At 51.3% G+C, this 23530-nt stretch overlaps 1 protein-coding gene across 3 annotated transcripts in view; it reads right to left on the bottom strand.

Moving 5' to 3' along the window:
- The window catches only part of EVC (EvC ciliary complex subunit 1), a 62158-nt gene that overhangs the window by 22235 nt on the left and 16393 nt on the right, over nt 1–23530 (bottom strand). For all 3 annotated transcript variants that reach the window (XR_014310864.1, XM_082727466.1, XM_082727467.1), the window contains 7 exons: nt 18214–18312; nt 15396–15533; nt 12409–12567; nt 8057–8273; nt 5306–5454; nt 3827–3925; nt 936–1148 (listed from right to left, as the gene is read on the bottom strand). Coding sequence is in view for 2 of the 3 variants with exons in the window: in XM_082727466.1 (XP_082583592.1) it covers nt 936–1148; nt 3827–3925; nt 5306–5454; nt 8057–8273; nt 12409–12567; nt 15396–15533; nt 18214–18312 (1074 nt within the window). In the remaining variant the exon portion in view is untranslated. The remainder of the gene's footprint in view (nt 1–935; nt 1149–3826; nt 3926–5305; nt 5455–8056; nt 8274–12408; nt 12568–15395; nt 15534–18213; nt 18313–23530) is intronic.

The following is a 23530-nucleotide window of genomic DNA, read 5'->3' as shown; positions in this document are numbered from 1 at the left end:
AAACACGTTCTTATTACAGCCTGTGGTGTGCAGGAAGCAGGAAAGGATGGAAATGCAGGTGCTTTAGTACGGTCCCATTTGGAAATTCCTCCTTTATTTTACAAGTCTTAATTTTTTAAAATAAAAACCAATGTATATTAGTTTCCTATTGCTGCCATAACACATGACTACAAGTTCTGTGACTTAAAACAATGCAAATTCATGATCTTACAGTTCTGGAGGTCAGAAGTCTGACATGGGTCTTACTGGGCTAAAATCAGGTGCTGACTGACCTGTGATCCTTCTGGATGCCCCAGGGTGGGGGTAGCCTGCACCTGCCTGCTCCTGCTTCTGGAGGAACCTGCCTGCCTTGGCTTGGGGCCATACCACACTGTCCTCTGCTCAAGTCATCACTTCTTCTCTCTGATCCTCCTCCTTCTCTTTTAGGAGGACCCTGTGATTACACAGGGGCCCCCTGGGTATGCCAGGACATCTCTCCATTTCAATATCCTTAATACACTCACTTGGACAAGGTCTCTTCTGCCTTGTTAGTGACTAATCACAGATTCTGAGTATTAGGATGTGGTCATCTCTGGGGATCATTATTCTATCTACTGCATGGATCCCCAGTTTTAATGAGGAAACAGGTTTTCACTGGAAAGCAGGAGCTCCCTGTGAGCACCTCCCCACCAGTCCACTCCCCCAGGAGCTACCTTCTCTTGTTGACTTCTGCCCTCCGAAAGCACAGGCATCACTGTCCTTTCTCGATGGACCAGTCAGAGGCATTATCTACTGACTTCCCATCCTCTACTCTCTTCTCTGCCCACCTTGGTTGTGAAGGGTTAGCAGGGTTCAGTGTTGATCAAGTGCACAGCACAGGCACTGATAAAATTTCTCATTATTCTTCCTAAGTGTAAAAACCACAGACCCCAGCCCCAGTTGGCCAAAATGCCCACCTGCTTGTCTTGCTCCAGGAGATCTTGGAAGAGTTCCCACTGCTGCTTCCGGAAGCGATCTGACTGCCCCAGCTGCCGAGCTGTGTTCTCCTGGACCTCCTGCCTCAAGTACTCGCACTCTGCCCGGGAGAGGCCCATCACGCCTGGCAGCGTCTCGAGGAAAAGGAGGTCCACAAACTTCTGGAAAGTTTCCATGGTGCCACGGTACAGCTCCTGAAGCCAAGAGCATGTGATGGAGTTATAAGTCATGTTCTTGCTCTGGGCAGGGCTGTGGGCTTTCCACAAAGCACAGAGGAAACCCAGCAAAGGCAGCTCTCCAATCACACACACACAGACACACACACACACACACACACACACACACACACACACAGGAGGGCAGGGGGAGGGGTAGAAGGAGAGGGAAAAGCAGACTCTCTGCTGAGTGTGGAGCCCAATGCAGGTCTTGATCCCAGGACTCCAGGATCATGACCTGAGCAGAAGGCAGACGCCTAACCAACTGACAACCTGGTTATCTCCTTTAGAAGCATCTACCCAGATGCACAGAATCACAAGCACACCTTCAACCTGCACCACACACCTTCACATGCGTGGTATTTCCAAGCATCTCCTAAGATACAGACTCCAGCAGGAGTAACCTCTCCACACCTGACCACCCCTCCCAATGTTAGAAAAAAAGGGAGTCTTTACCTTCATGGCTCAGGCCCTCCCAGGCCTGGCAACCAGCCCCAGGCCCAGGAAAACCAAATACAAAACATCCCAAGGACATTGCTAGAGGGACAAGACCATGGTCACTTTAGAGTCACCACAAGCCTTTATTGAAATTGATATATTTGCTGCCACCCACTGAGACTGGCCCAGTGCTTCTGCACCCCATGCTCATTCCTCCAGCAGCAAGACCTGATGGGCGTTTTGGCTTTGCTTTGTGGAGGAGGAAAGTGGGTTCAGTTGACCAAGATCTTAACTCGAACCCTGGCTTAGGAGAGAGAGCTTCAGCCTGCTGGAAAATGTCCCCTACTAGGGGTGGGCTCAGGTGGGCTCGGGGCCACAGGACAGGGAATCAAGGGCACCTGCCCCACGAGTATGAGCCCACTAGACCAACCCCATTCCCTCCATAACAGTAGTTCTCAAACTTGGCTGTGCATCAGAATGTAGTTAAGATAGAGAAACTGAGGCACAAGTTAGATAAGCTGGTCCTGAGCCCAGAACTGGCTGATGGCCTGGCTGGGATTGGATGGAGCCCAGGCACCTGACTCCAGAGCCAGGATGTCCCTGCCCTACCACAAGATCCACACTGAGCAGCATGTGGTCTTCTTATGGGGATGTCCATCATTCCCCCCTAATTCAGGATGGCCTCATCTTAACTAATTACATTTTCAAGGACCCTTCCTCCAAGTAAGGTCACATTCTGAGGTTCCAGGAGAATAAGACATTTTGGGGGCTACTGTTATGAATGGAATTGTGCCCCCCAAATTCAAATACTGAAGCCCTAAGCTCCAATGTGACAGTATCTGGAGACAGGGCCTTCAAAGAGATGGCTGAGGTTAAGTAAAGTCATAGGGTGCAGTCTTAAGCCAATAGGGCTGTGTCCTAGTAAGAGAAAGACCCCAGAGCTCTTTCTCTCTATGAGTACATGGGAAAGGCCAGGTCAGAACACAGCAAGGAGGTGGCCATCTAGTACCCACGAAGAGGGTCCTCATCAGAACCCAACCCTGCCCACTACTTGACCTTGGACTTCTGGTCTCCAAAACAGTGAGACACTAAATGTCTGCTGTTTAAGCCCCTGTCTAGGGTGCTTTGTTACAGTGGCTGAGCTGACCGATACAGACACCCTTCACCAGTATAGCTGTCAGGATGCTGACGGTTTGTATTTCCCACCTTCAGATGTTTTTCTGGGCCTGGGAGGCACACTGACAGCTCATCCACAAGGCCTGTCTCCCACTTTGAAGCTTGGATCAGGCATCACTTCCTGCAGACAGCTGTCTTTGACCCGGCCTTAACCCCAGGCATCGCTCATGCCTCTTCTCTGTACCTGTGAGCAGGGATGTTGTAACAGGAGCCAACTGGGATCAGGCACAGCCCAGATGCCAGCTGCTGCCTAAGGACTTCATGCCCATTCGGTGCCCACATCACCCCTGTGAAGGCCTATCATTGTCCCCATTTCACAGACATGGAAACTGGGAACTGCTAAGGCCCACTCAAATCTGGAGGCCACATAGTGAGGAAGGGGAAGAGCCAGGACGCAGACCCAGGATCTCTGAGTCTGGAGTGGACCCCGCATGCACTTCCCATCGCTGCCGCTCTTGTCAATTTCCTTCGTGCTGAGATGTCTGCGTTTCTGCTTTCCAGCAGCTCTAGGGTTGCCCGAGGCAAGGGCTCTGTGTCTTGGTCATCATCCCCTGCGAGGAGGCCCCTGTCACTTTGGAGGGGATGGGTGGTCTCTCCTGATCCCTCAGTCAGTCCTCAGGCCAGCATGGAGTCCCCGTCCCTGTTCTGGAGTTGCATAAGGTTGCCCAGGGAGAAAGAGGTGCTGCTGTTCCTCCAACCCAGGCTCCCTGTTCTGGGGTCAGCTCCCAGCCCTCCATCCTCAACACTGCACTGCCTGCAGACTCCCACAAAAGCCAGCCTCCTTTCCATTCCTGGGAGAACGTTTGGTGCATTTGGAGGTCAGAATCCTGAACACCCCAGAAATGGAAGGTGTCTCCAATAGGACCCTGGTGTGTGAGGCGGAGAAGGACCCACAGAGGTCGTGTGGCTTGTCTGCTGCCCAGCCAGAGGGCCAGGGTGGGACCTGAGCCTGTATCTTTGGGGTCCGACCCACAAGGAGATGGATTCCCACACATGTGCAGATCTGGAGGGTTCTCTGCAGGTCCCACTGTGAGGCCACGTACCTGGCAGAGCACAGCCACGGCCTCAGTAGTTCTGACGTCCTCCTCTTCCTCCAGGGAACTCTGGGTCAACCTCTGCCTCTCCAGAACTGCGTGAAAAGCCTGTGAATAAAACAGGAGCTGAATCTTGTGGGAAAATGCCCATTTTTTTTCCTAGAAAAATTCCCCCAAAGGGTCACTTTCATAGCTGGAGGATGTCGTCCCTGATTTATATACAAGGAAACCGAAGCATGGGGATATTGCGTGGCTGCAAATTGCAAACCTGATCCTGGCCACAAGCCACCCAGACATCATTCTGTGACTGAGTTGCTGGGGACCATCACCCAGGCCCTGGGAGATCACCCAGCAGAGCACACCACCTAGCAGGGGCAAAGCACATAGGCTGTGAGAGGTCAGTGTGGTCAGCCCTGACCACGTGGCTGAACCCAGCTTCAAGGAGCCCAAAGAATGGGCTCCTCAGATCACGCCTTGGATAGGATCAGAGGGACAGACTCCTCTTAGGGACGTCCCCTGGGGAAAACGCCCCTAGTTCATTACTTATTCGTTCACTCATTCATTCATTCTTTTATTCATCTGTTCCACCCTCTTTCCTTTATCCAAGTCTGCTGAGCACCAGTGCACGCCTGGCCTGCGCTGAGGTGCTGGGCAGAGCCAACCTGGACCACCTCCCCCCCACCCCACTGCACTCAGGATTGTGCAATGCGATGGCCAGAAGTCTCTGAGCACACAGAGCAGCATAATCCTACAGCCTTACTTAGCTGCATCTTCTCCAGGATAGAAACAGCCCCCCATTCTACCTCGTAACCTGGGAAGAGGCTCCTTGAGGGGATGGGGTCTCTTCTCCTGGTTTCTCATTGGGGAGCTGCTGTGGCCACCAAGCTGGCCCCAGGGAGGTCCTATGCCTGAGCTCTGGGTGGGGCCTGGATTCAGTGACCCTCCCTCCGTACCCCCAACAGAGGTGAGACAAGGTGCAGCTCACACCAATGCAGAGGCCCAAATAGTTGGGCCATGGCTGCCCCTCACTTTGTCTCCCAAGTTGTTAGGACAACCTGTGAGGTAGGTGTCAGGACTCCCATTGTGAAGATGAGGAAGCTGAGGGCTGGGGTGTGGGGAGCAACACGTCCGAGATCACTCGGCTCCTTGGCAGCGAAGTCAGGATTTCAACCCATTTCCAGGCGCCAGTGCCCAAATGCTTGACCACTGTGCTGTATGGACAAGCAGGCGCCCCAGACCCTACCCATTAGCAGGGAAATACAGGGGCAAAGCACCCCCCCCCCAATCATCCTAGCCTGATGACCTCAAGGAGGGTGTCCTCTTGTTTCTTGTCCAGCAAGCCTCCTTGTCCCTGTCCTTGTCAAGACAAGGGCATGTTCTTGTCCGGTCACCTCCCTGGTTCTGCCATGGAGCCTCCCATTCACGGTTGTCCCTTCCTCTGGGCTGGCTGTGCCCATGGATGTGAGGGTGAGTTGGGAGCAGGGTCACCTGGAGGAACTCTCCCGGGGCCGTGGTCAGCTGAGCCTCAGCCAGGAAGCTCCTTTCTTCCTCTTCTTGGGCCAGTGTGAGCTTGGCCATCTCCTCTGCTTGGCGAGCCATTGACGCCTTAACCAGGCCTTTGCCTCGCTGGGCAAAATCTGAAATTAAAGTCAGCCACAGGACATTGCATATTACTCCCCAGGCAAGACCTTCACAGTCTCCTGCCTTTGCTCAGGATGAGAAACATGGCTTTATCTTTCAGGCAGAGGTGCTTCTGAAAGGCCAGCATTAGGCGCCCCTGACCATTCAAAACCCACAGCCCCACGTTATTTGAAGGGACCCCCACTCCCTCCTCGGGCCCAATGCTCAGAACACCACAAGGGGCTACATTTTGTGGTTGTGCAGGGTGACCGGCCAACCTGACCAGGAGATGAAGAGGTATTTTTGTGGGGAAAAAGGTGGAAAGCGTAGGTCACAGGGGGGGAAGGACAGGCGCAAGGAGAGGACAGAGGAGCCTGGGATCACAGGAAGACCTCGAACTCTCAGACTGCAGTTGAGATTTAAAAACCATGAGGATAAGTTATTAAATCAGCAGGAGATGCAAGGAGGAGGGGGAGCCCAAGGGCAAGCCCCTCTGCCTGGTGCGGAAGGTGAAGGTTGGCAGAGAGGCGGGGTCTGAGCCAAATCTTCACCCTCCCCCAGGTCACTGGGCTGGCAGAACAGTGCTGGGGGCTGGGCTCAGTCGGCTCCTGGTGAAGTTCAGAGAAGGGCAGGGGAGAATCAGTGTCCTGCCGGATGAGGGACAGGGTGGTGGGATGAGAAGGATGAGGGCTGATGGGCCGTGTAGGAGGACCCCAGAGAGGGCTTCTGGAAGAGGAGACAAAAAGTGAGGCTGGTCCTTCTCCTTTGGGTTTTTAGGGAGATGTTGAATGTAGAAACAAGAGAAGTCAATGAGGGCCAGGCCCCCATGGGTCTGCAGTTCTGGGCGATGATTGTTTCAGCATTTCATACATGTGTGCGCACGCACACACACACACACACACATGCACACGCACACTCTCACATGAGCATGCACGTACGATCCACACTTGTAAGACAAGCCCACTTCCTTGGGTTTTGTCTAAGAATGTTTAGCCTCTGGTACCAAAGAGTGCAACCAGGTGTCCAGGGAGACCAGAGTCCTCCCTCTGCCCAGGGTCCTCCCTCCACTCCGCGACTGTCTCGCCTCCCCTGTCCTGTCCAAGTTCAACAGAGTCTGATCACTGGGGGCTGTACTGGCCTCCTGTCCCTGTCACCCTGTGCTGCTGGGACCCCTTCCCACTGGGAGAGCCCAGGTCCCTGTGTGCAATGACCCCCAAGGCCTGATGTGCTTCGTTCTACACGGTCCGGACTCCAGCCAACAGCAGGCTTCCACATGGTCACAGAAGCCGTGATGCTGAGGGACACAAAGACCTCATGGAAGGGCCTGAGGTCCCAGCTCTAAGTGCCTGCCCTCTGACTCCATCTCTGAAAGACAGCAGGCAGGCATGGCGGAGGGGACACCAGCCACTGCAGACAGAGGACTGGGCCACTGACTGCGACGAAAACCTCACACCATGGACTGAATTCCATTCCCCCTAAATTTTAACACAAAACCCCTAACACCTATGGTACTGCATATAAAGGGTAAATGAGTTCGTGAGACTGGGGTCCTAGTCCACTAGGCCTGGTACCTTAGAAAAAGAGGAAGAGGTCCAAGGAAGGCCTTCTCTGCCATGTGAGGACACAGAGAGAAGGTGGCCAGTTGCCAGCAGGACACAGTTTCTCACTGGGACCTGACTGGTCTGGCCCCCTGCTCTTGGACTTCACTGCCTTCAGAACCAGGAGAAAATAAAGGTCTGATGCGTAAGCCCCCCCCATCTGTGCTATCCTGATACTGTGCCCCTAGCTGACCAAGACCCCTGGAGAACCCCTGGTCCTACAGTGTCCACACCGATGTGGGCGTCAGAGTCCGCTGGGGAAACTGTGAAGCGCATGGACTCCGTGCCCTGGACAGTTCTGATGGGGACCCAGAGAGGCCCCACCTTTGTGTGGCCAGTCCTGGCCCCGGGGAGGATGTGCAGCCTTGAACCCAGGACTGCAGGACAGTGATGCACTCTCCTCCCCGGAGGCCTGGGGCAACTGATGCTGGTGGCAGAGGGGATACCAGCCTTGCAGCCAGAAGTTCCTTTTTTCTAATGATGGGACCTGGACTAAGCTTCGGATGCCCTCAGTATCTTGAGGCCTGACTTGCCCACCTCCCAGGGTCCACCCCCGGAGCTGGGGGATGGGCATGGGAAACAGCCACATTGGGTTCCCTCTCCTGCCCCACAGGCTCAGCCACTGCCCATCCTCGCTTGCGCTGCTGAGCAGGCCCTGGGACTCATGTCGAGCCACTGGCTGTGGCTTAGTGGCACATGTCTGGGCATTTTCCGGGTGTTGCCACCCTCCTTTGCCTTCTGCATGGCCCAGGGGCTTCTGTGGGAGGAACTCTGGGGACTCTGTCAGCCTGGTCACTGATGGCTAATTGCAGCAGGCAATCCCCGCCCCTAGGGGCAGCCTTATGGGGAAGGCAAGCAAGACTCAGAGCAATTAAGGTCTCCAAGGGCCGGAAGGGGATCACAGCTTGCGCTGGTCTCCCAGGTCTCCTGAAACTTCTGAGCTGCCCCCCAGGCCAAGCTCCTCTCCCCAACCCTGGCACAGGAGGGCTGTGCACCCTAGAACCAGCCGGGGCTCACTCACCCCTGCTGAAACGCTCCGCCTCCCCCCAGAAGGCCTTGTGCTGCTGGGTGAGCAGCTCCTCCTTCTGCCTCCCGGAGAGCTTCCCCTCGATGGTCAGCAGCTCCAGGCCGTGGGAGAGGGCGGCCAGTCGGCATTTGGTCTCCTCCTGGATTTGGAGTTTCAGAGACTCGATCATCTTTGCCATGTGCGCCCGGCACATGGTTCTCTCCAGGGTGTCCTGGGAAAAGAAACCCTTGGGTCAGTGCCCCGCCCTGCAACAAGAGTCCGCCAAGGACAAAGGGCTCCATCCTGGCACCCCCATGCCCTGTGAGCCTCCCCAGTCTGCTTCTTGGCTGTGGACAGAATCATGAGGCTGACGCGGAGTAATAGACGTAAAGCCCTTGGTACAGAGTGAGAGCTCCTCAGGGGGCCGCACTTCTGGGGAGGGGTTCAGTGCACGTATGTGACCAGAGAGGGACCTTTCTTATGGCCATCCCTCCCTGTCACTGGGACCTTTGGCCTCCACAGGCCTGGAAGAGAAAGGCAAAGACACAACAAAGGTCATAGGGTTCCTGGGCTTTGGGGCCTCAGAGAGCCTGGGACACAGGGTTTGAAGAGATTTTTGAAGGTGACACTGACTTGAGGAGTGGTTCCCTCGAGGTCAGACTTGAGAACAGCCCCCCACTCCCCTTCCCCGTCCCACCATGGCATCATGACTCAGGACAGGACTCACGGAAAAGACCCCTTCCTAGGGCAGGAAATGCTGACCAGAGGCAGATGGGACTCTGTGGGTCTGGAAGGCTCAGAGGGCAGCTGCTCACCCTGCAGAATGACCGTGAGGACCGTGGAAGCAGGGGGCCGCTGCTGTGTGCAGGAGGCCCATGTCCCAGGGCGAGGATGCCTCTCCCAACCGGACATGGACCCAGCAGACTCCTGAGTCCGCCTCAGCCCTGTCTCGTCCTCCACACCTGCAATCCTGCCTCTTCCCACCGGGCCCAGGCACAGCGGGCTCAGGCCCTGCTCACATCTGTCCTGCCATCCTAGCCTCTCATCTGCTCCCCATCCCCCGTGCTCTGCCCCCTGCACGGTGCCCAGCACACATGGATCTCATCTCTGCCAGGCCCCTGCATGCTCTGGGCCTTCCACCTGGGGCACACTCTCCGTTCCTCTCATTCCTCTGCCTGCTAGTCCTACTCATCCTGGCCAGCCTGGGCTGTGGGCTGTGCGGTGCCTTCCCTGTCCATCCTGCCCTGCCCCAGTGGGCCCCTCCTCCACACTCCCCTGCTCCGTGTGTTTCTGTTTTTAAGGAGCTAATCACACGGATAGTCCTAGGTTGGACTGAGCTGAGATTCACTGGTCTGTGTTCTCACAATGTGTGACCAGGACAAGGACAAGAATGGCCCAATTACAGGAAAGAATGCTGAGGTTTATTCTGGAAGGCCCCATAACTAGCCCAAGGACAGTGTCTGTTTTGTTTTGTTTTGTTTTGTTTTGTTTTGGACAGTGTCTTTGAACCTTTTGTGATTAGGTGCGCCTGACAGCAGTGAGCAGGCCCATGATCACTAGAGGGCGCAAGAGGATAAGCACTGGGTGGCCCCGCGCCTGGTGGGAAGGCTCTGCTCTGGGAGGGACCCAGACAGGGGACACTGGGGAGCAGGGCGCCCGAACCCCCCAGGAGCCACCTCTGAGGTAGCACGATGAGGCCTCCCAGCTCAGTACCAACAGCACAAGTCCGGGTTTATATTCGAAGGAAGACAGGAGTGGAGAGAGGTGAGCATGGACAGAGGGACATCAGATGGGAGGCGAAGAGCCCCTCCTGGCACTCAGGGCCCCCGGGGCCAGAACTGGGCTCCACCCGTCAGAGCTGCAGACCTTGGGTACAGTGTCCTTCTTGGACACCAACATACAGAGCTGCAGTGAACATTAAGTTAAAACAACAACCAGAACATAGTAAGCGATCAGGAACACAAGCATCAGTCATAATTATCTACAAGCCCCTGGCATGGCCCTTGACCTGGCTTTTTGTCAGACATCCGAGGAGAGTGATTCTTACAACCTCTGGGGCTCTTTCCAGAGCCCTATTAGTTTGATTCTGATATTTAGTGATGTCATGTGAACATACAGGTCCAACTTCCCAGACTAGAATGCTCAGACGCTGACCCAAGAACTTAACATCCTTCTTTTGGAATTGATCAGCCACGTAACATGAGATCCACAAGCTGTATTTTGGGGGGATACACAGGGTGTGGACAGAGCACCTTTCTTCTGTGCAAACACAGATTCCAGCCCTTTGCAGGCAATCCCATAAGGATTTGTTATCTGTTTTGCCGGCAGCCCTGCGGCCCACAGGGTCTAATCACTAACACTCCCACAACGTCCCATGGGCCTGGCTCTGTTCCAAAGGCCTTGCATATCGTCCACTCTCTAATGTTCTGAGAACAGGTGCTCTTCCGATCTCCACTTACAGATGATGAAAAGGAGTCACAGAGAGGTTAGTAATCTGCCCCAAGTTCATCCAGCTAACAAGCAGCAAGACTGTGGTATGAACTCGGGTTTCTAGCTCAAGTCTGTAATAATACTGTTTCCTGTAACAGAACGTGGCCCACAAGTAGGTACTCATCAAATGCTGGCTAAGAGAAGGGTGTATTGATAACCTGGAAAATTCTTTCCCTTCTTTCTATTTGGAAGTTACTGGCTAATACTCGGGCCAAAGTCAGCTAAGGAGACATTTTTTTCCCTGAATCAATATCCTGCTGACCGAATAATAAACAAAAAGAAAAAAAGAAGGAAAAATATTCTTTCTCTTTTGATAAGCAGTAATATCAGAAGCCTTATCAAGTTAAAATCCAATTCACAGGGGTTTGTATGACAAATCCAGAAGCTTGTTGCCAGGGCTCAGCGATGTCATTAAACAGCCTGGGAATCCTAGGTGGGTCACTTAGCTGGATCCCTGCTCATTGGGAAGAAAACATCTGCCATGCCTACCTTCTAGCAGTGCCGGGGAGGGAAAGGAGATTATATGCATACATGAGGAGCAAAAACATCACTTTCTCAAACAGCTGTTTCACCTGGGGAGTTTGTTTAAATGCATATCCTGAGACTGGCCCGGGGTGGGAGTCAGGGTGCCTGCATTTCTAAAAAACCCTTGGGGGTTGTTGGGGCCTCTGGTCTGTGGACCACACTCTGCTGGTTGTGGACCAATGCAGAGCTTGTCCCGTGAGACAGCAGGGCAAGGCCAAGACCATAGCTGAGAAACCCCATGGTGACCAGGGCGTTATGGGTCCCTGAGCACTTCCCCAAGGCCCACCTGCAAAAACTCCTGGGACCTCTTTAATAAATAGAGTAATTGAAACTCAACGGGGTTAACTAAGTGGTTCAAGATTACACAGCCTCAAGTGGCTAAGCCTAGGTTTAGAGTCAAGTTTGTGGATTCCTCTCTACAATATACTATACTTGGATTGCGTCTCCAAGTATGTATCAGAATTGTTTGCGGAGCTTAAGACCAGCAACACCAGCGCTTCACTGTAGATTGGATCTCTGGGCATGAGGTCTGGGCAGAAGCATTTTTTGAAATCTCCTCAGGTGATTAATGGAGCCGTTGGAAGAGCAAAAAAGCTTGATCCACACAAGTGGGCATCAACTATGACTACTCACTGTGGTCACCTAGATCTCTAAAAACCCCAGACTCATTAAGTCAGAGTCTCTGGGGGTGGGCCCCATCTGGCATCCCACCATCAATACTTTTAAAGCTCCCCAGATAATCTCAGTGTGCAGCGAGGACTGAGATCTAGTGCTCTCTGCTTCCACAACACAAAGCTAGCTGGAATCTCCACTTAACGAATGGGAGGGTGGATGTGTAGATGGATGGATGGGAAAATGGGTGGATGGATGGATGGAAAGAAAGATGGATGGACAGATGGGTGAATGGATGGATGGATAGATGAATGAATGGCTAGATGGATGGATGGGTGGACAGATGGATGGATGAATGGATGGAAAGATAGATGGATGAATGGATGGATGAATAGATGGATGGAAAGGTAGATGGATGGATGGATGAAGGACGGAAAGATGGATGGACAGATGGAAGAATGATGGACAGATAGATGAATGGTTGGATGGATAGATGAATTAATGGGTAGAGTGATGGATGATGGAAGATGGATGGATGAATGAAGGGAAAGATAGATGGATAGATGGATGAATGGATGGATTAATGGAGGATGGATGGATTCACTGTTATTCTCTGGGCTCTACACCCCCATCTACAATTTAAATGAGTTTGACTTGATCTCTATGGTGCATCAAGCTTGTGGATTCCACATCCCCAGTGTGGGTGTCTTCAGGTTCCCTCCCCTACCCCTTCAGCATACCAGAGTCTGCAAATCCTGAGAATCACGCAATAACCCTTCGGCTGCAATCATTCTTTCTGTGAGCGTCATCATGAGCTGTCGGGCTTTGGAGCTCGAACACTTAAATTGGTCCATAAGAAAGTGCTGGATGTTTTCCATCTGTTTCCAGAAAGCTTCCATCTGTGAAATGAGAATGAAAAGCAAGAGGTGGGTGTAGAAAACTTATTTAAGAAAGTTATAAAACCAGACTGTTCATGCTTGAGAATTACAATTCATTCCTTATCACACACTGAGATTCTAAACACTTCTGCAATTGGGAGCAAGTTTATCTCGGCAATAATCGAGTTCTATAGAGAGGTTCCTCCTTGGTGTATTGTAGGTGCCAGTCAGTTTCAAGGTGGCTTTTCAGCAAACACCGATGCTCTGCTGATAAGGAAGGCAGGCACAATGAGATCGCCCAGCGTAAACAGCTTAAAGACTCTTAAACAGGCCATGATTGCTGCCTGGGGAGTGTGTGAAATTCACCAGTGTGCTCCTAGAAGCTTCCATATCTCCAAAAGGGATTAACCATGTTCTGGAAATAAAAGTACGAAGGGCATTTACATTTCACTTATTGCCCTAACAGTACAAAAGAGCAATAGACAGCACTGACCATGAAAACCCTTCTTTTTTGAAACCGTTTTCCTCTCCCCTCTTCTCATCAGAAGGAGAGGTGCTAATCACCGAGTGGCTGAGAATGTCGGGGCTCAAGCAGCCTCCCAGAGCTCTAAGAACCAGGATACCAGCAGTCATAACCCCCTCCCTTTATGGCACGCAGGGTGGCATGTAGGTGCCAGTCTCTAGGCCTCATGCATTTTGGGGGTCCAGGTAAAATGTCTACTGGCTGGCTGTTGGAATGGTTTCAGAAAGTTGGGTCACTGGTCAAAGGTCACAGAGCTGGGAGGCAGGGGCAGAGTTGGTACAGGCCCACGGAACTCCTGGAGTGGTGGTTTTTCTCCACCGTGGCTCAGCCTCTCTGACTCTGAATTCATCTGGGCACCTCTTGCTGCACAGGTCATAGGAGGGGTCGGGGCTGAGCAGCACCAGAAGCCTGCCCTGACCTTGGGGCACCGAAGAAAGGCGGAGATGAATGCAACCCAAGCACCGAGCCTCCCTGACCAACCACCTCCAGGGAGCAGCGCACAGCAGAGAGGAAGCCCACACTGGGGTGGGCAGGCCCCATGTGCCCCCAGGAAACTGCTATGTGTCCCAGCCATCACACCTCTGGCCTCCCTCCCGCTCCCAGCACCCCACTGGATAGGCTCTTTCCAGACTATTCTAAAAGGACCTGACTATCACCTGTCACACCCGCCCACCTCCAAACAGAGTTGGATGTCCAGCCAGCACGGCTGCTTCTCCTCCAGCCCCAGAGATCCAGGATACCCACCCTATTTTTAGAAACTCTTGATTCCCTTGGCATCTGTAACGGGATTTTCTCCTGGTCCCTCAGGGTCCATATTCTGCCTTCCTGTCTCAATTCTCCTTGTCTTCTCTTCCTTAAATGCCTGGTAGGATCCCAGACTGGGCACCAGGCACCCCTCCCTACCCTTTCCCCACACACTGTAGGCCCGGGCATCTCCACTGCTGGATGTCACCACATGTCTGAGAATCCTGGGCATACCACGAATCATCTGCTTGAAATACGCAGACACGGACAGGCGGGTCCACTGCTTTGTGGAGCCCGTGGACCCGGGGATCCAGGCTGAGCACCATCCCTCTGCCACTCATGCCAGGAGCATCCTTGCTCTCCGTGTCCTCTAACCCAAGCTTAGTGGAGACTCTCCATCCTCAGGCATCTCCAGTTCAAGATGGCAAGCCAGGACTCACTCGAGGGGGCAAGCCGGCTCCCCTCCCAACTTGTTTCTCATTCTGGGATCCTTATTTCCATTGAACTGATCCTTTACACTCTCCTCTCCTCTAAACCTCACTATCTACTACCCTATCAGCTCTCCCACCTTTTCTTACCCTTCTCTTTTTGCAGCTGCCTTCATGAAATTTTCCTATTGTCCTAGTCCCAGAGCACCTATCTATCTTCCACTGAGCTGCTCAAGTGGTCCTTCTAAGACAGAAACAGATCCAGCGGCCCTCTGCTGTCAAACTGCAGTGATTCCCACCTCCTTGGCGCGAGATGAAAACCCTCAGGCCAGACTTCTGGCTTTCTCTGGCTCTGCTTGCTCCTCAGTCCACCCTCATTGCCTCCATTGCCTATCCATTGGCCAGCATCCACCCACATTTTTCCCGAAGTCCTCTCGATGGGTCTTTTCTTCTATGAAGACTTTTCTAACTCTAGGATAGAATGGATTCCTCTCTCCACTGCGCCTCCACCTTCCGGTGTTCTCATCTGTCACAACACTTGTAAGCTATAAAGTCCACATCTGCTCACCTTTTGGTCCTTGTGCTAGGCTAGCCTGTGCATCTCTCTGACAAGGCCAGGTCCAAGGCCATTCTGAATCCCCAGCGTGCAGCACAGTGCTTGGGTGTCAAAACAAACAAACAAAACCCACAAACCCGTTTTTTTTATACCTAATATAGGAACAGGGGGTACTGGAATGGAAATGCAAAAAGTGATATTTGAAGGAAGCCACCCTCTCTGGAATTTAAAGCAGGCTTTTATGAGTGATGCCTGGGGTTGGAGAAGTTAGCCTCTAGCATCTGCTCTGATCCACAGGGCAGGAATGACATACAGGGTTAGAGCAATCTTCGCTTTGAATGACAAAGAGATCAATCTAAAATTTAAGCAAGGGGGATTCATTTGAAAAACAAAACAAAACTCTAAATCTTGGCTCCTTCATTTTACCTTCTCCATCACTTACTTTCTGAAACTAGATCCCTGGCTTTGAGGCAGAACACATCAGGGATTTCAACTCTTAAACATGCTTCTAGGTGCCATCTCTTTAATCTCACTAAGTTAACTGCCCCAGAAATCAAGGTTCTTATAAGGAAAAAGAAAAGAAAAATCCATCACATACATTATCTATTAGCTGCTCAGCATATTCTCGCTCCTTCTTTTCCACATCTGCCAGAGTGATGTACTCAGAATCACCAGCCCCCAACATTTCCGTGTTTGACAGTTTGACCTGAAGTCCTTTTTCTAATTCCTCCAAGTCCTGGGGAAAACAGAGAAAGGAAAAAAATGCAAATAAGCAAAGGAAAAAAATCTAACATATCTTAAATTCCAAAAAAGAAATGCTTTTTATCTTCCAGCACAAAATATTTCTTAACCATCAATAGCTGATCTAGGTATTGTCCTACTTAAGGTTTGATGATAGAAATCTCTTTTGCTCATTAGACATAGACTCTCAAGAATACTGGATTCTTTTCTTCTCTATTGCTCTCTCCCTCCCTTAAAAAAATTGAATATACTTTTTAAAATGATGAATTCGTACCCTACATTTCTTATGAAGTCCTGGAAAATGCCATGACTTCAGGGAGCTGCAAGGGAATAATACTTCTTCCCCACACCTCTGGTTTCCACAGGGAAGGATTACTGACTACACCCCAGGGAAGGCGGGACACGATATGATTGGTGGGCTCAACAGCAGGAAGTGGCCCCCTTAACTTGTCCGGCCTCTTCCTCTTTGGCATGGGTCCTCCATGGGGAAGGCATGACGGTGGTGTGGCCTCGGCCCGGAGTGTGCGGATAGTGAGGGCCTGCCGCGGAGGCGGCCAGCGTGGTCAGCAGTGAGGTAGGCAGTCTGGCGAACCCTGGGCTTCAGACAGAGCACGGAAACCGGCCTCTCTGTAAGCAGGCGGACTTTGTGTCCGCGTGGGCGCGGCTGGTCCCCTTCCGGAGGTCGGGGGCCGTCAGACTGGCTCTCCGTCAGCAGGAGCCGCTGCGGTGACTCTCGCGCTCTGTGGTGCGCGCGGCGTCAGAGCCGGGGTCTGCGGCCTGCAAAGCCCTTGCTCTGCCCTAGAGCTATTCTTCCCGGAAGGGCTCGGGTCACCGTGGTGGTCGTTGTTTGTGCGCCGGGGGTCACGGAGACTCGTCTCCCCGGGGGTCACCGAGACTCGTCTCCCCGGGGGTCACCGAGACTCGTCTCCCCGGCTGCAGACCACACACTGACGGCCGCCCACGGGCCGCCGCGGGGATGCGATGCAACCGCCGGTGCCTGGCCTGAGGGGAACCGGCCCGGCAGCACCGGCCCCGGGGATGGGGGTGGTGATGGTGACGAGGCACGACCTCCTTCCCGAGGGGGTGGGTGGCAACTCGTCCCTCCGCCCGGGACCCAGAGGAAGCGGGAGAAACCTGCCCTCGGCATCCCCCCGCCTCGTGCGGCGTTGACTGGGAAACGGCGCTGCTGACGACCGGGACGAGGAAGACGGTTGTCGGGTGGTCAGGAGGATGGGGGCAGCCATCACGGCGCAGGGGCTGACTCTTACTCGGCCAGGTGCTCCCCTACACACTTGTCTTGGCCCTTCCGTGATCCCGCAGGACGGGAGTCACGACCCCGGGGCCCAGGAGGAGCTGGGATTCCGAGAGTTTGCGAAAGAAGGAATCAGGGTATCAGCCTCCACCAGTTCGACTCCAAGACCCGACTGACTGGTGTCACTGCCCCTAAAGCAATGTAAACTCCATGTAAAACACGGACAGGGCAGAATGCCCCCAGTACAAACAGTTCAGACCGACAAATCATTTAGGTATTTAAAACACCCAGCCTAGGGGCGCCTGGCTGGCACCCTCAGTTGGGTGTCCGACTCTTGATTTTGGCTGAGGTCATGGTCTCATGGTTGGGGGATGGAGCCAGGCATGGGGCTTCACCCCAGCAGGGAGTCTGCTGCTCCCTCTGCCCTCCCTGCCTGCTTGGGGGGGGGGGGCGTGCTCTCTCTCTCAAATCGATCAATAAACACTTCGCAACAGCAAACCTAGGAGTGCCTGGTTGGTCCAGCCCGGTGGGTGTCTTACTTTTGACTTCAGCTCAGATCATGACCTCAGGGTCCTGAGATCGAGCCCTGCATCAGGCTCTGTGCTCAGCATGGAGTCTGCTTGGGATTCTCTCTCTCTCTCAAATAAATCTTTTTTTAAATAATTTTTTAATTTTTTATAAACATATAATGTATTATTAGTCCCAGGGGTACAGGTCTGTGAATCGCCAGGTTTACACACTTCATAGCAATCACCACAGCACATACCCTCCCCAATGTCCATAACCCCACCACCCTCTTTCTACCCCCTTCCCCCTGGCAACGCTCAGTTTGTTTTGTGAGATTAAGAGTCTCTTATGGTTTGTCTCCCTCTCGATCCCATCTTGTTTCATTTCAAATAAATAAATCTTAAAAAGTAAATAAATAAAAATACCCAACCTTGTGCAGAAGGTGACAGTAACAGTGGTTCTGAGTAGCAGTTATGACCAGCATTCTTCTTGTTTTCCTGCTTTCAGTATTTTTCCAAATTTTACTAATAATTATGGTCATTTTTATATTTGTACACCTATTTTTACATAATTGCATTGGGTTCAAAAGCACATATTGTAAGATTATTTTTACACATGAAAGCAAAAATAATTTCCTATATATGTTTTATATATATTTTAATCAACTATTTTTTTAATAAAGATTTTTGTTTATTTGACAGGGAGAGAGACAGCGAGAGAGGTAACACAAGCAGGGGGAGTAGGAGAGCTTCTCAGGGAGAAGCAGGCTTCCTGCTGAGCAGGGAGCCCGGGGCTGGATCCCAGGACCTAGAGATCATGACCTGACCCGAAGGCAGATGATTAATGACTGAGCCACCCAGGCGCCCCTATAATCAAATATTTTTAAGTAACCTTGAAATGTAGGTTGAAGACTTACATTTTCTTGCTTTGAAAGAATCCTCTGGTATAATTCATCATCAGACTTCTTTTTAGGCAGAAGATCAAGGAGGCACATTTTTAAAATCTGAATAAACATCTATTGCCAAGAAGGGAGACATAACCGAGAAAGGCTTAGAAATGGTATCGCCCTTTCCATCCCTCCCTCTCTCCCCTTTTTCTTTCTCTGTCTCTTCACACACACATCCTTTTTGCTGGAGGGTAAATACCTCAGATTATAAATCATGACAATAGCCTATAAGGGGCTGTATTTTCATGAAGAAGGATTAGAGGGACACTTGTTCGGAATTGCGATGTATACAGTCCTCCTCCCCGGCCTCCTGTCACAATGGATGGAGGCGTCCTCTACACCAGAGAGAGTCCTCCCACAAGCGGGGACACCCAGGAACGTCCAAGCCTGCTGTCCCCACACCTGCTATTCACCTCCGTAGGACATCTGTGTGTTTCCAGTTTGGGGCGATTGTGAATAAAACTGGTAAGAACATTCACATAACGGGTTTCTGTGTGAACATAAGATTTTCTGGGGTTAGGTTCACCAGAGTGCAGTTGTGGGGTTTTCTGAGAAACTGCCTGTTCTTCGGTGTGGCACTCTGCATTCCCGCCAGCAATGCATTCGGGACCCAGTTTCTTCCCATTGTCACCTGCATCTCATGTTGCCACCATTTCTTATTTTAGCCATTCCGATAGGTGGCTCGTCATAGCTCGTTTTTTTTTTTTTTTTTTAAATATATCTCGTTTACTTCTTGTTACTCAAGATACCTCATTCCTTCCATAATGGCTAATGCTGTCCAGTGTCTTTTATCTCATTTTGTGTGTCTGTGTGTTTATCTGCCAGCCGTAGATCCTTTTTGGTGAAATGTCTGTTCACAGCTTTTACCCTTTATCTAATGAGATTGTTTGCTTCTATGGAGGTTTGAGCGTTCTTTATATGTTCTAGGTTCTAGGTGTGAGTCCTCTGTTGACACATGGTTTGTGAATACTTCTTTTCTCCCCATCCTCTCTGATGGGGTCTTCTACAGAGCACAAGTTTATCTTTTTTTTTTACAATATCTGCTTTTCTAGATCCTGAAGATTTTCTCCTCCATTTTTTCCTAGAAGATGGATAGTCTCACATTTTTACGTTTAAGCCCGTGATGCATTTTGAGTTCATTTGTGCACGAGATGGAGGTTTGGTGTGAGTCCGTCTCTGTCTGCTATGGACTGCTGATTGTTGCGATATCATGTCCTAAAAAGCGTGTCACTCTTCCGTGGAGCTGCTTTGCTCAGTTGTCAGAGGTGAGACGTATTTATGTGGTGAGGCAATTTAGTACAAGGCTTAGCAAATGTTTTCCTGCAGAGGGCCACATGGTAAACGTTCCTGGCTTTGCAGGCCAACCTGTCATTTTTACAACCATTGGATTTTGCTGTTAGAGCGTCAAGGCAGCCACGGTCAAGAGCAGGAATGGCTGGACTGGCCCAAGGGCCACAGTTTGCAACCCTTGTCATAAGGTTTGTTGAACACTGTTCTATGCCAAGCTAGTATATGTATTATCTCATTTGGTTTTTAGAGCATGCAGGACATTGGTACAATCTCCTCCATTTTACAGACAAAGAGCTCTTCGGCTGAGAAATCTGGATAACTGGCTTCATGTCACAAGGGACAGCCATGAGGGGTGGAACCTAGAACTTCCCCTAACCTTCCTTAGGCTTGCCAGCGTTAACAAGCTCTAGGAACACAATGTCATGTTGGCTTTCTACCCACTGAAGTCGAGGCCACATAAGGTGACATTCTTTTCTCAACATGTTGGTCTAAACCCATTTTTGTTTGACCCCAGACTGAATGGGTGATGCGTACAGGTCTCATCTCATTCCTTTCAATTAATAATTTTTAATAATATCTGCTTTTATTTTTTATTAATATTATTATTATTTATTATTATGTTCAATTATCCAGCATATAGTACATCAATAGTTTTTGATGTAGTGTTCAATGATTCATAGTTGTGTGTAACACACAATGCTTATCACAACACATGCCCTCTTTAATGTCCATCACCTGATTACCCCATCTCTCCATCCCCCACCCTTCTGCAAACCCTCAGTTGGTTTCCCGGCGTCCAGAGTCTCTTATGGTTTGTCTCCCTCTCTGATTTCTTCCCATTCAGTTTTCCCTCCCTTCCCTGTGGTCCTCTGTGCTATTCCTTATGTTCCACATATAAGTGAAACCATATGGTAACCGTCTTTCTCTGCTTCGCTTATTTCACTCAACATGATCCCCTCCAGTTCCATCCACGTCAATGGAAGGAGCTGAGATGCCCTTCGATAGACGAATGGATAAAGAAGAAGTAGTCCACATATACGGTGGAATATTACGCAGTCATCAGAAAGGATGAATACCTACCATTTACGTCAATCAATGAATGTTTTCTTTTGGAAAAATTGCAGACTCAGAGGAAAGTGAAAAACCAATACAGAGTCCCTGTGTACTGTCACCTGGGTGGCATGTGACGTCACTGTGGTACAATACCAAACTCCATCCTGACACTGACATTGGTCTGTTTCCTACAGACCTCACTCCGTTTCCACTCACTGTCAACGTGTATTGGTGTGTGTCTGTGTGTGTGTCTATGTAACTTTACCCCAAATACAGATTCATGCAGTCACCGCCACAATCAAGACAGAGAATGTGCCAGTACCAGGAGAAGCCCCTAGGCCAAATGATCCCTCTATTGGCAACCCGCAAATGCACACAGCCCCTAAACTAGTCTGTTCTCTCTGCCATTCTGCTTTTACTGGCATCAAAGGCAGCTTCTGTCCACCTTCTGACAAGCCGAGTGCTGGTTCCTCTGCCAAGGGCCACCAGGGAGCTCTGAGCTCCTAGCCTGCATGACCATCACATCTGCTCTGGGTCACTTTTTTTTTTTTTTTTTTACTTTGTTAGTGACACAGTGTGGACACAAAGTATGAGGGCAGTTTCAGCTGCACAACACAGTGACCCCCCCAGCTTCGGTCTGAGTCACTTCTGAACTGACCTGTGCAGACAGATCTCTCCCAGAGAAATGGCACTTGAGGCCTCCACAAGGACTGGTGTGTTTCCCCAGGTCCTGCTCACAACGAAGATGCATTCCGCAGGGAGGGAAACACCACACATGGACAGAGGTCCCCCAGGGTGGTGTCGGCACCTGCGGGCACATTTCTGTGGAACGCCTACTGCGTGCAGGCCCACAGACCTTGCACTCAGACCTCATTTGGGTTCTGTGTCTGCTATTCACCAGCTGTGTGATTTGGGGCGACTGAGCCAACCTCTCTGAGTCTCAGGTTTCTTTCGAGCAAAAACAACAGTAAGGCTTCCTTGAGCTCAGAGGTTTAGAGGGCTTCCTTAGCCTCACAGAGTCTGCGTGCCTCACAAGGGGGATTGTGATACCTGGTCACACAGCCTGGCCAAGCTCTGCCTACAGAGACCTTCTAGAGCTAGACAGCTTCAGTTCCTAGTAATTCTATGGGGTAAGAGTTAGAGAACATTATACCTTTTCTAAAGTGGCCCAGAAGGGGGAAATGACTTACCCTATGTCACACAGCTCATCTGTGTGGGAGGGTGGACCAGAACCCAAGTCTCTGACTCCTGGTCCTTCCCCAGCTTCCAGCAGACGTGTGTCCCTCCAGGGAAGCCTGGCCATCAGTCCCACACTTACTCAATGCCCCTCTTCCCCTCCCAGCACTGTACAGCTTGCTACACGCTACTGTGTGCTGGGGAGCACCTGTGCAGTTCCCCGCCATCTCCCCCTGGAGAGCGGGCCCCATACATGGGGGCTGTCCCTGGTTCCATGCCAGGCCGGAAAGAAAGGCTGCCCACAGAGAAGACACGCAGATGAGTGACGGTGACTCCTTCCCTGTGGGCATCTGCTGGCTGCTGCAGGGGCGAGGCCACCAGTACCGTGTCCCTCACCAGCTGGGTGGTGCTCTGAACGCAGACGCCATCAGCCCTCCAAGGAGCACAGAGCCTTTGAGAAGCCTGCCAGGGCCACCTGCCTGCTGGCCAGACAGCATGCGGCAAATGAGACCAGGCCACAGGCATGGGAGGGCCAGAGCTCTGCCGGATGGTGGGGCCGCCGGAACAGGGTCTATTTCCGGAGTCCTGGTAGGATTTCTGGTTTCCAGGACAAGCCCCTGTTTACAAGGCCCATTCTGCTCTCACAGGGCCCCAATTTCTTTCTACTGCATCTGCCACTTGATGTTTATATTTTTCCAGTGTATGACAAGGCACCCCATGAGCGTGTCTGTTTGCGTCTCTGTCACTCTCTCCGTCGACCCCTCTCCCTTTCTCTTTCCAACAGGCCTCCCTGCTGTAGGTCACATCCCTCATTCGAGAATCCAGGAGAAATAACTCCTCTTTTGTAGCTCTGTGGCCTCGAGGCCTGGCCAGCCCCACTGGGGTTCCACAGCTACAGGGTAGGAGGTGGCACACGTCTGTCTGGCTTCCTCACTGCGTGGGCCCAGAGTTGGTTCACTCAGAGCCTGTGTGCATCCAGCAGAGACCAGTCATGTTCTGCTGCTGACTATGGCTCCATAATTTCTTGTCTGTCATGTGGAATGATAACGGCACCCACCCCTCTAGGCTGTGCTGAGGTTCAAAGCTAACAGCCTGTATGACATGCTCAGGGCCCAGTACATAGTGAGCAGTCACCAAAGTCAGCGCTCCTAAATATTGTTGTCACTGTTATCATTCCTTCAGAAATGCTGGCGAGGGTGCGAAGAAAGGGGGATCCCTCTCACATTGCTGGTGAGAGTGCAAGCTGGGTTCAGCCACTCGGGAAGGCTGTATGGAAGTTGCTCAAGATGTTAGAAATAGAGCTATCCTACAACCCAGCAATCGCACTACTAGGTATTTACCCCAAAAGATACAAAGGTAGTAATTCTAAGGGGCACGTGCACCCCAATATTTATAGCAGCAGTGTCCACAATAGCCAAACTATGGAAAGAGCCTTGATGTCCATCAACAGAGGAATGGATAAAGAAGATGTGGTCCATATATACAATGGAATATTACTCAGTCATCAGAAAGGATGAAATCTTACATTTATATTGACCTGGTTGGAACTGGAGGATATTATGCTAAGCGAAAGGAGTCCACCAGAGAAAGACAAATACCATAAGATCTTGCTCATATGTAGAATTGAAGAAACAAAACAGATAAACATAGGGGAAGGGAAGGGAAAATAAAATAAGACGAAAACAGAGATGGAGACAAACCATAATTGACTCTTAACTCTAGGGAACAAACTGAAGGTTGCTGGAGGGGAGGCAGATGGGGGGATGGG

Source organism: Mustela nivalis, assembly GCF_964662115.1.
Source record: "Mustela nivalis genome assembly, chromosome: 4".
In the NCBI taxonomy this organism is placed as follows: Eukaryota; Metazoa; Chordata; class Mammalia; order Carnivora; family Mustelidae; genus Mustela; species Mustela nivalis.
Note: the sequence above shows the minus strand (reverse complement) of the source record. Positions and strands in the feature narration are given on the sequence as shown.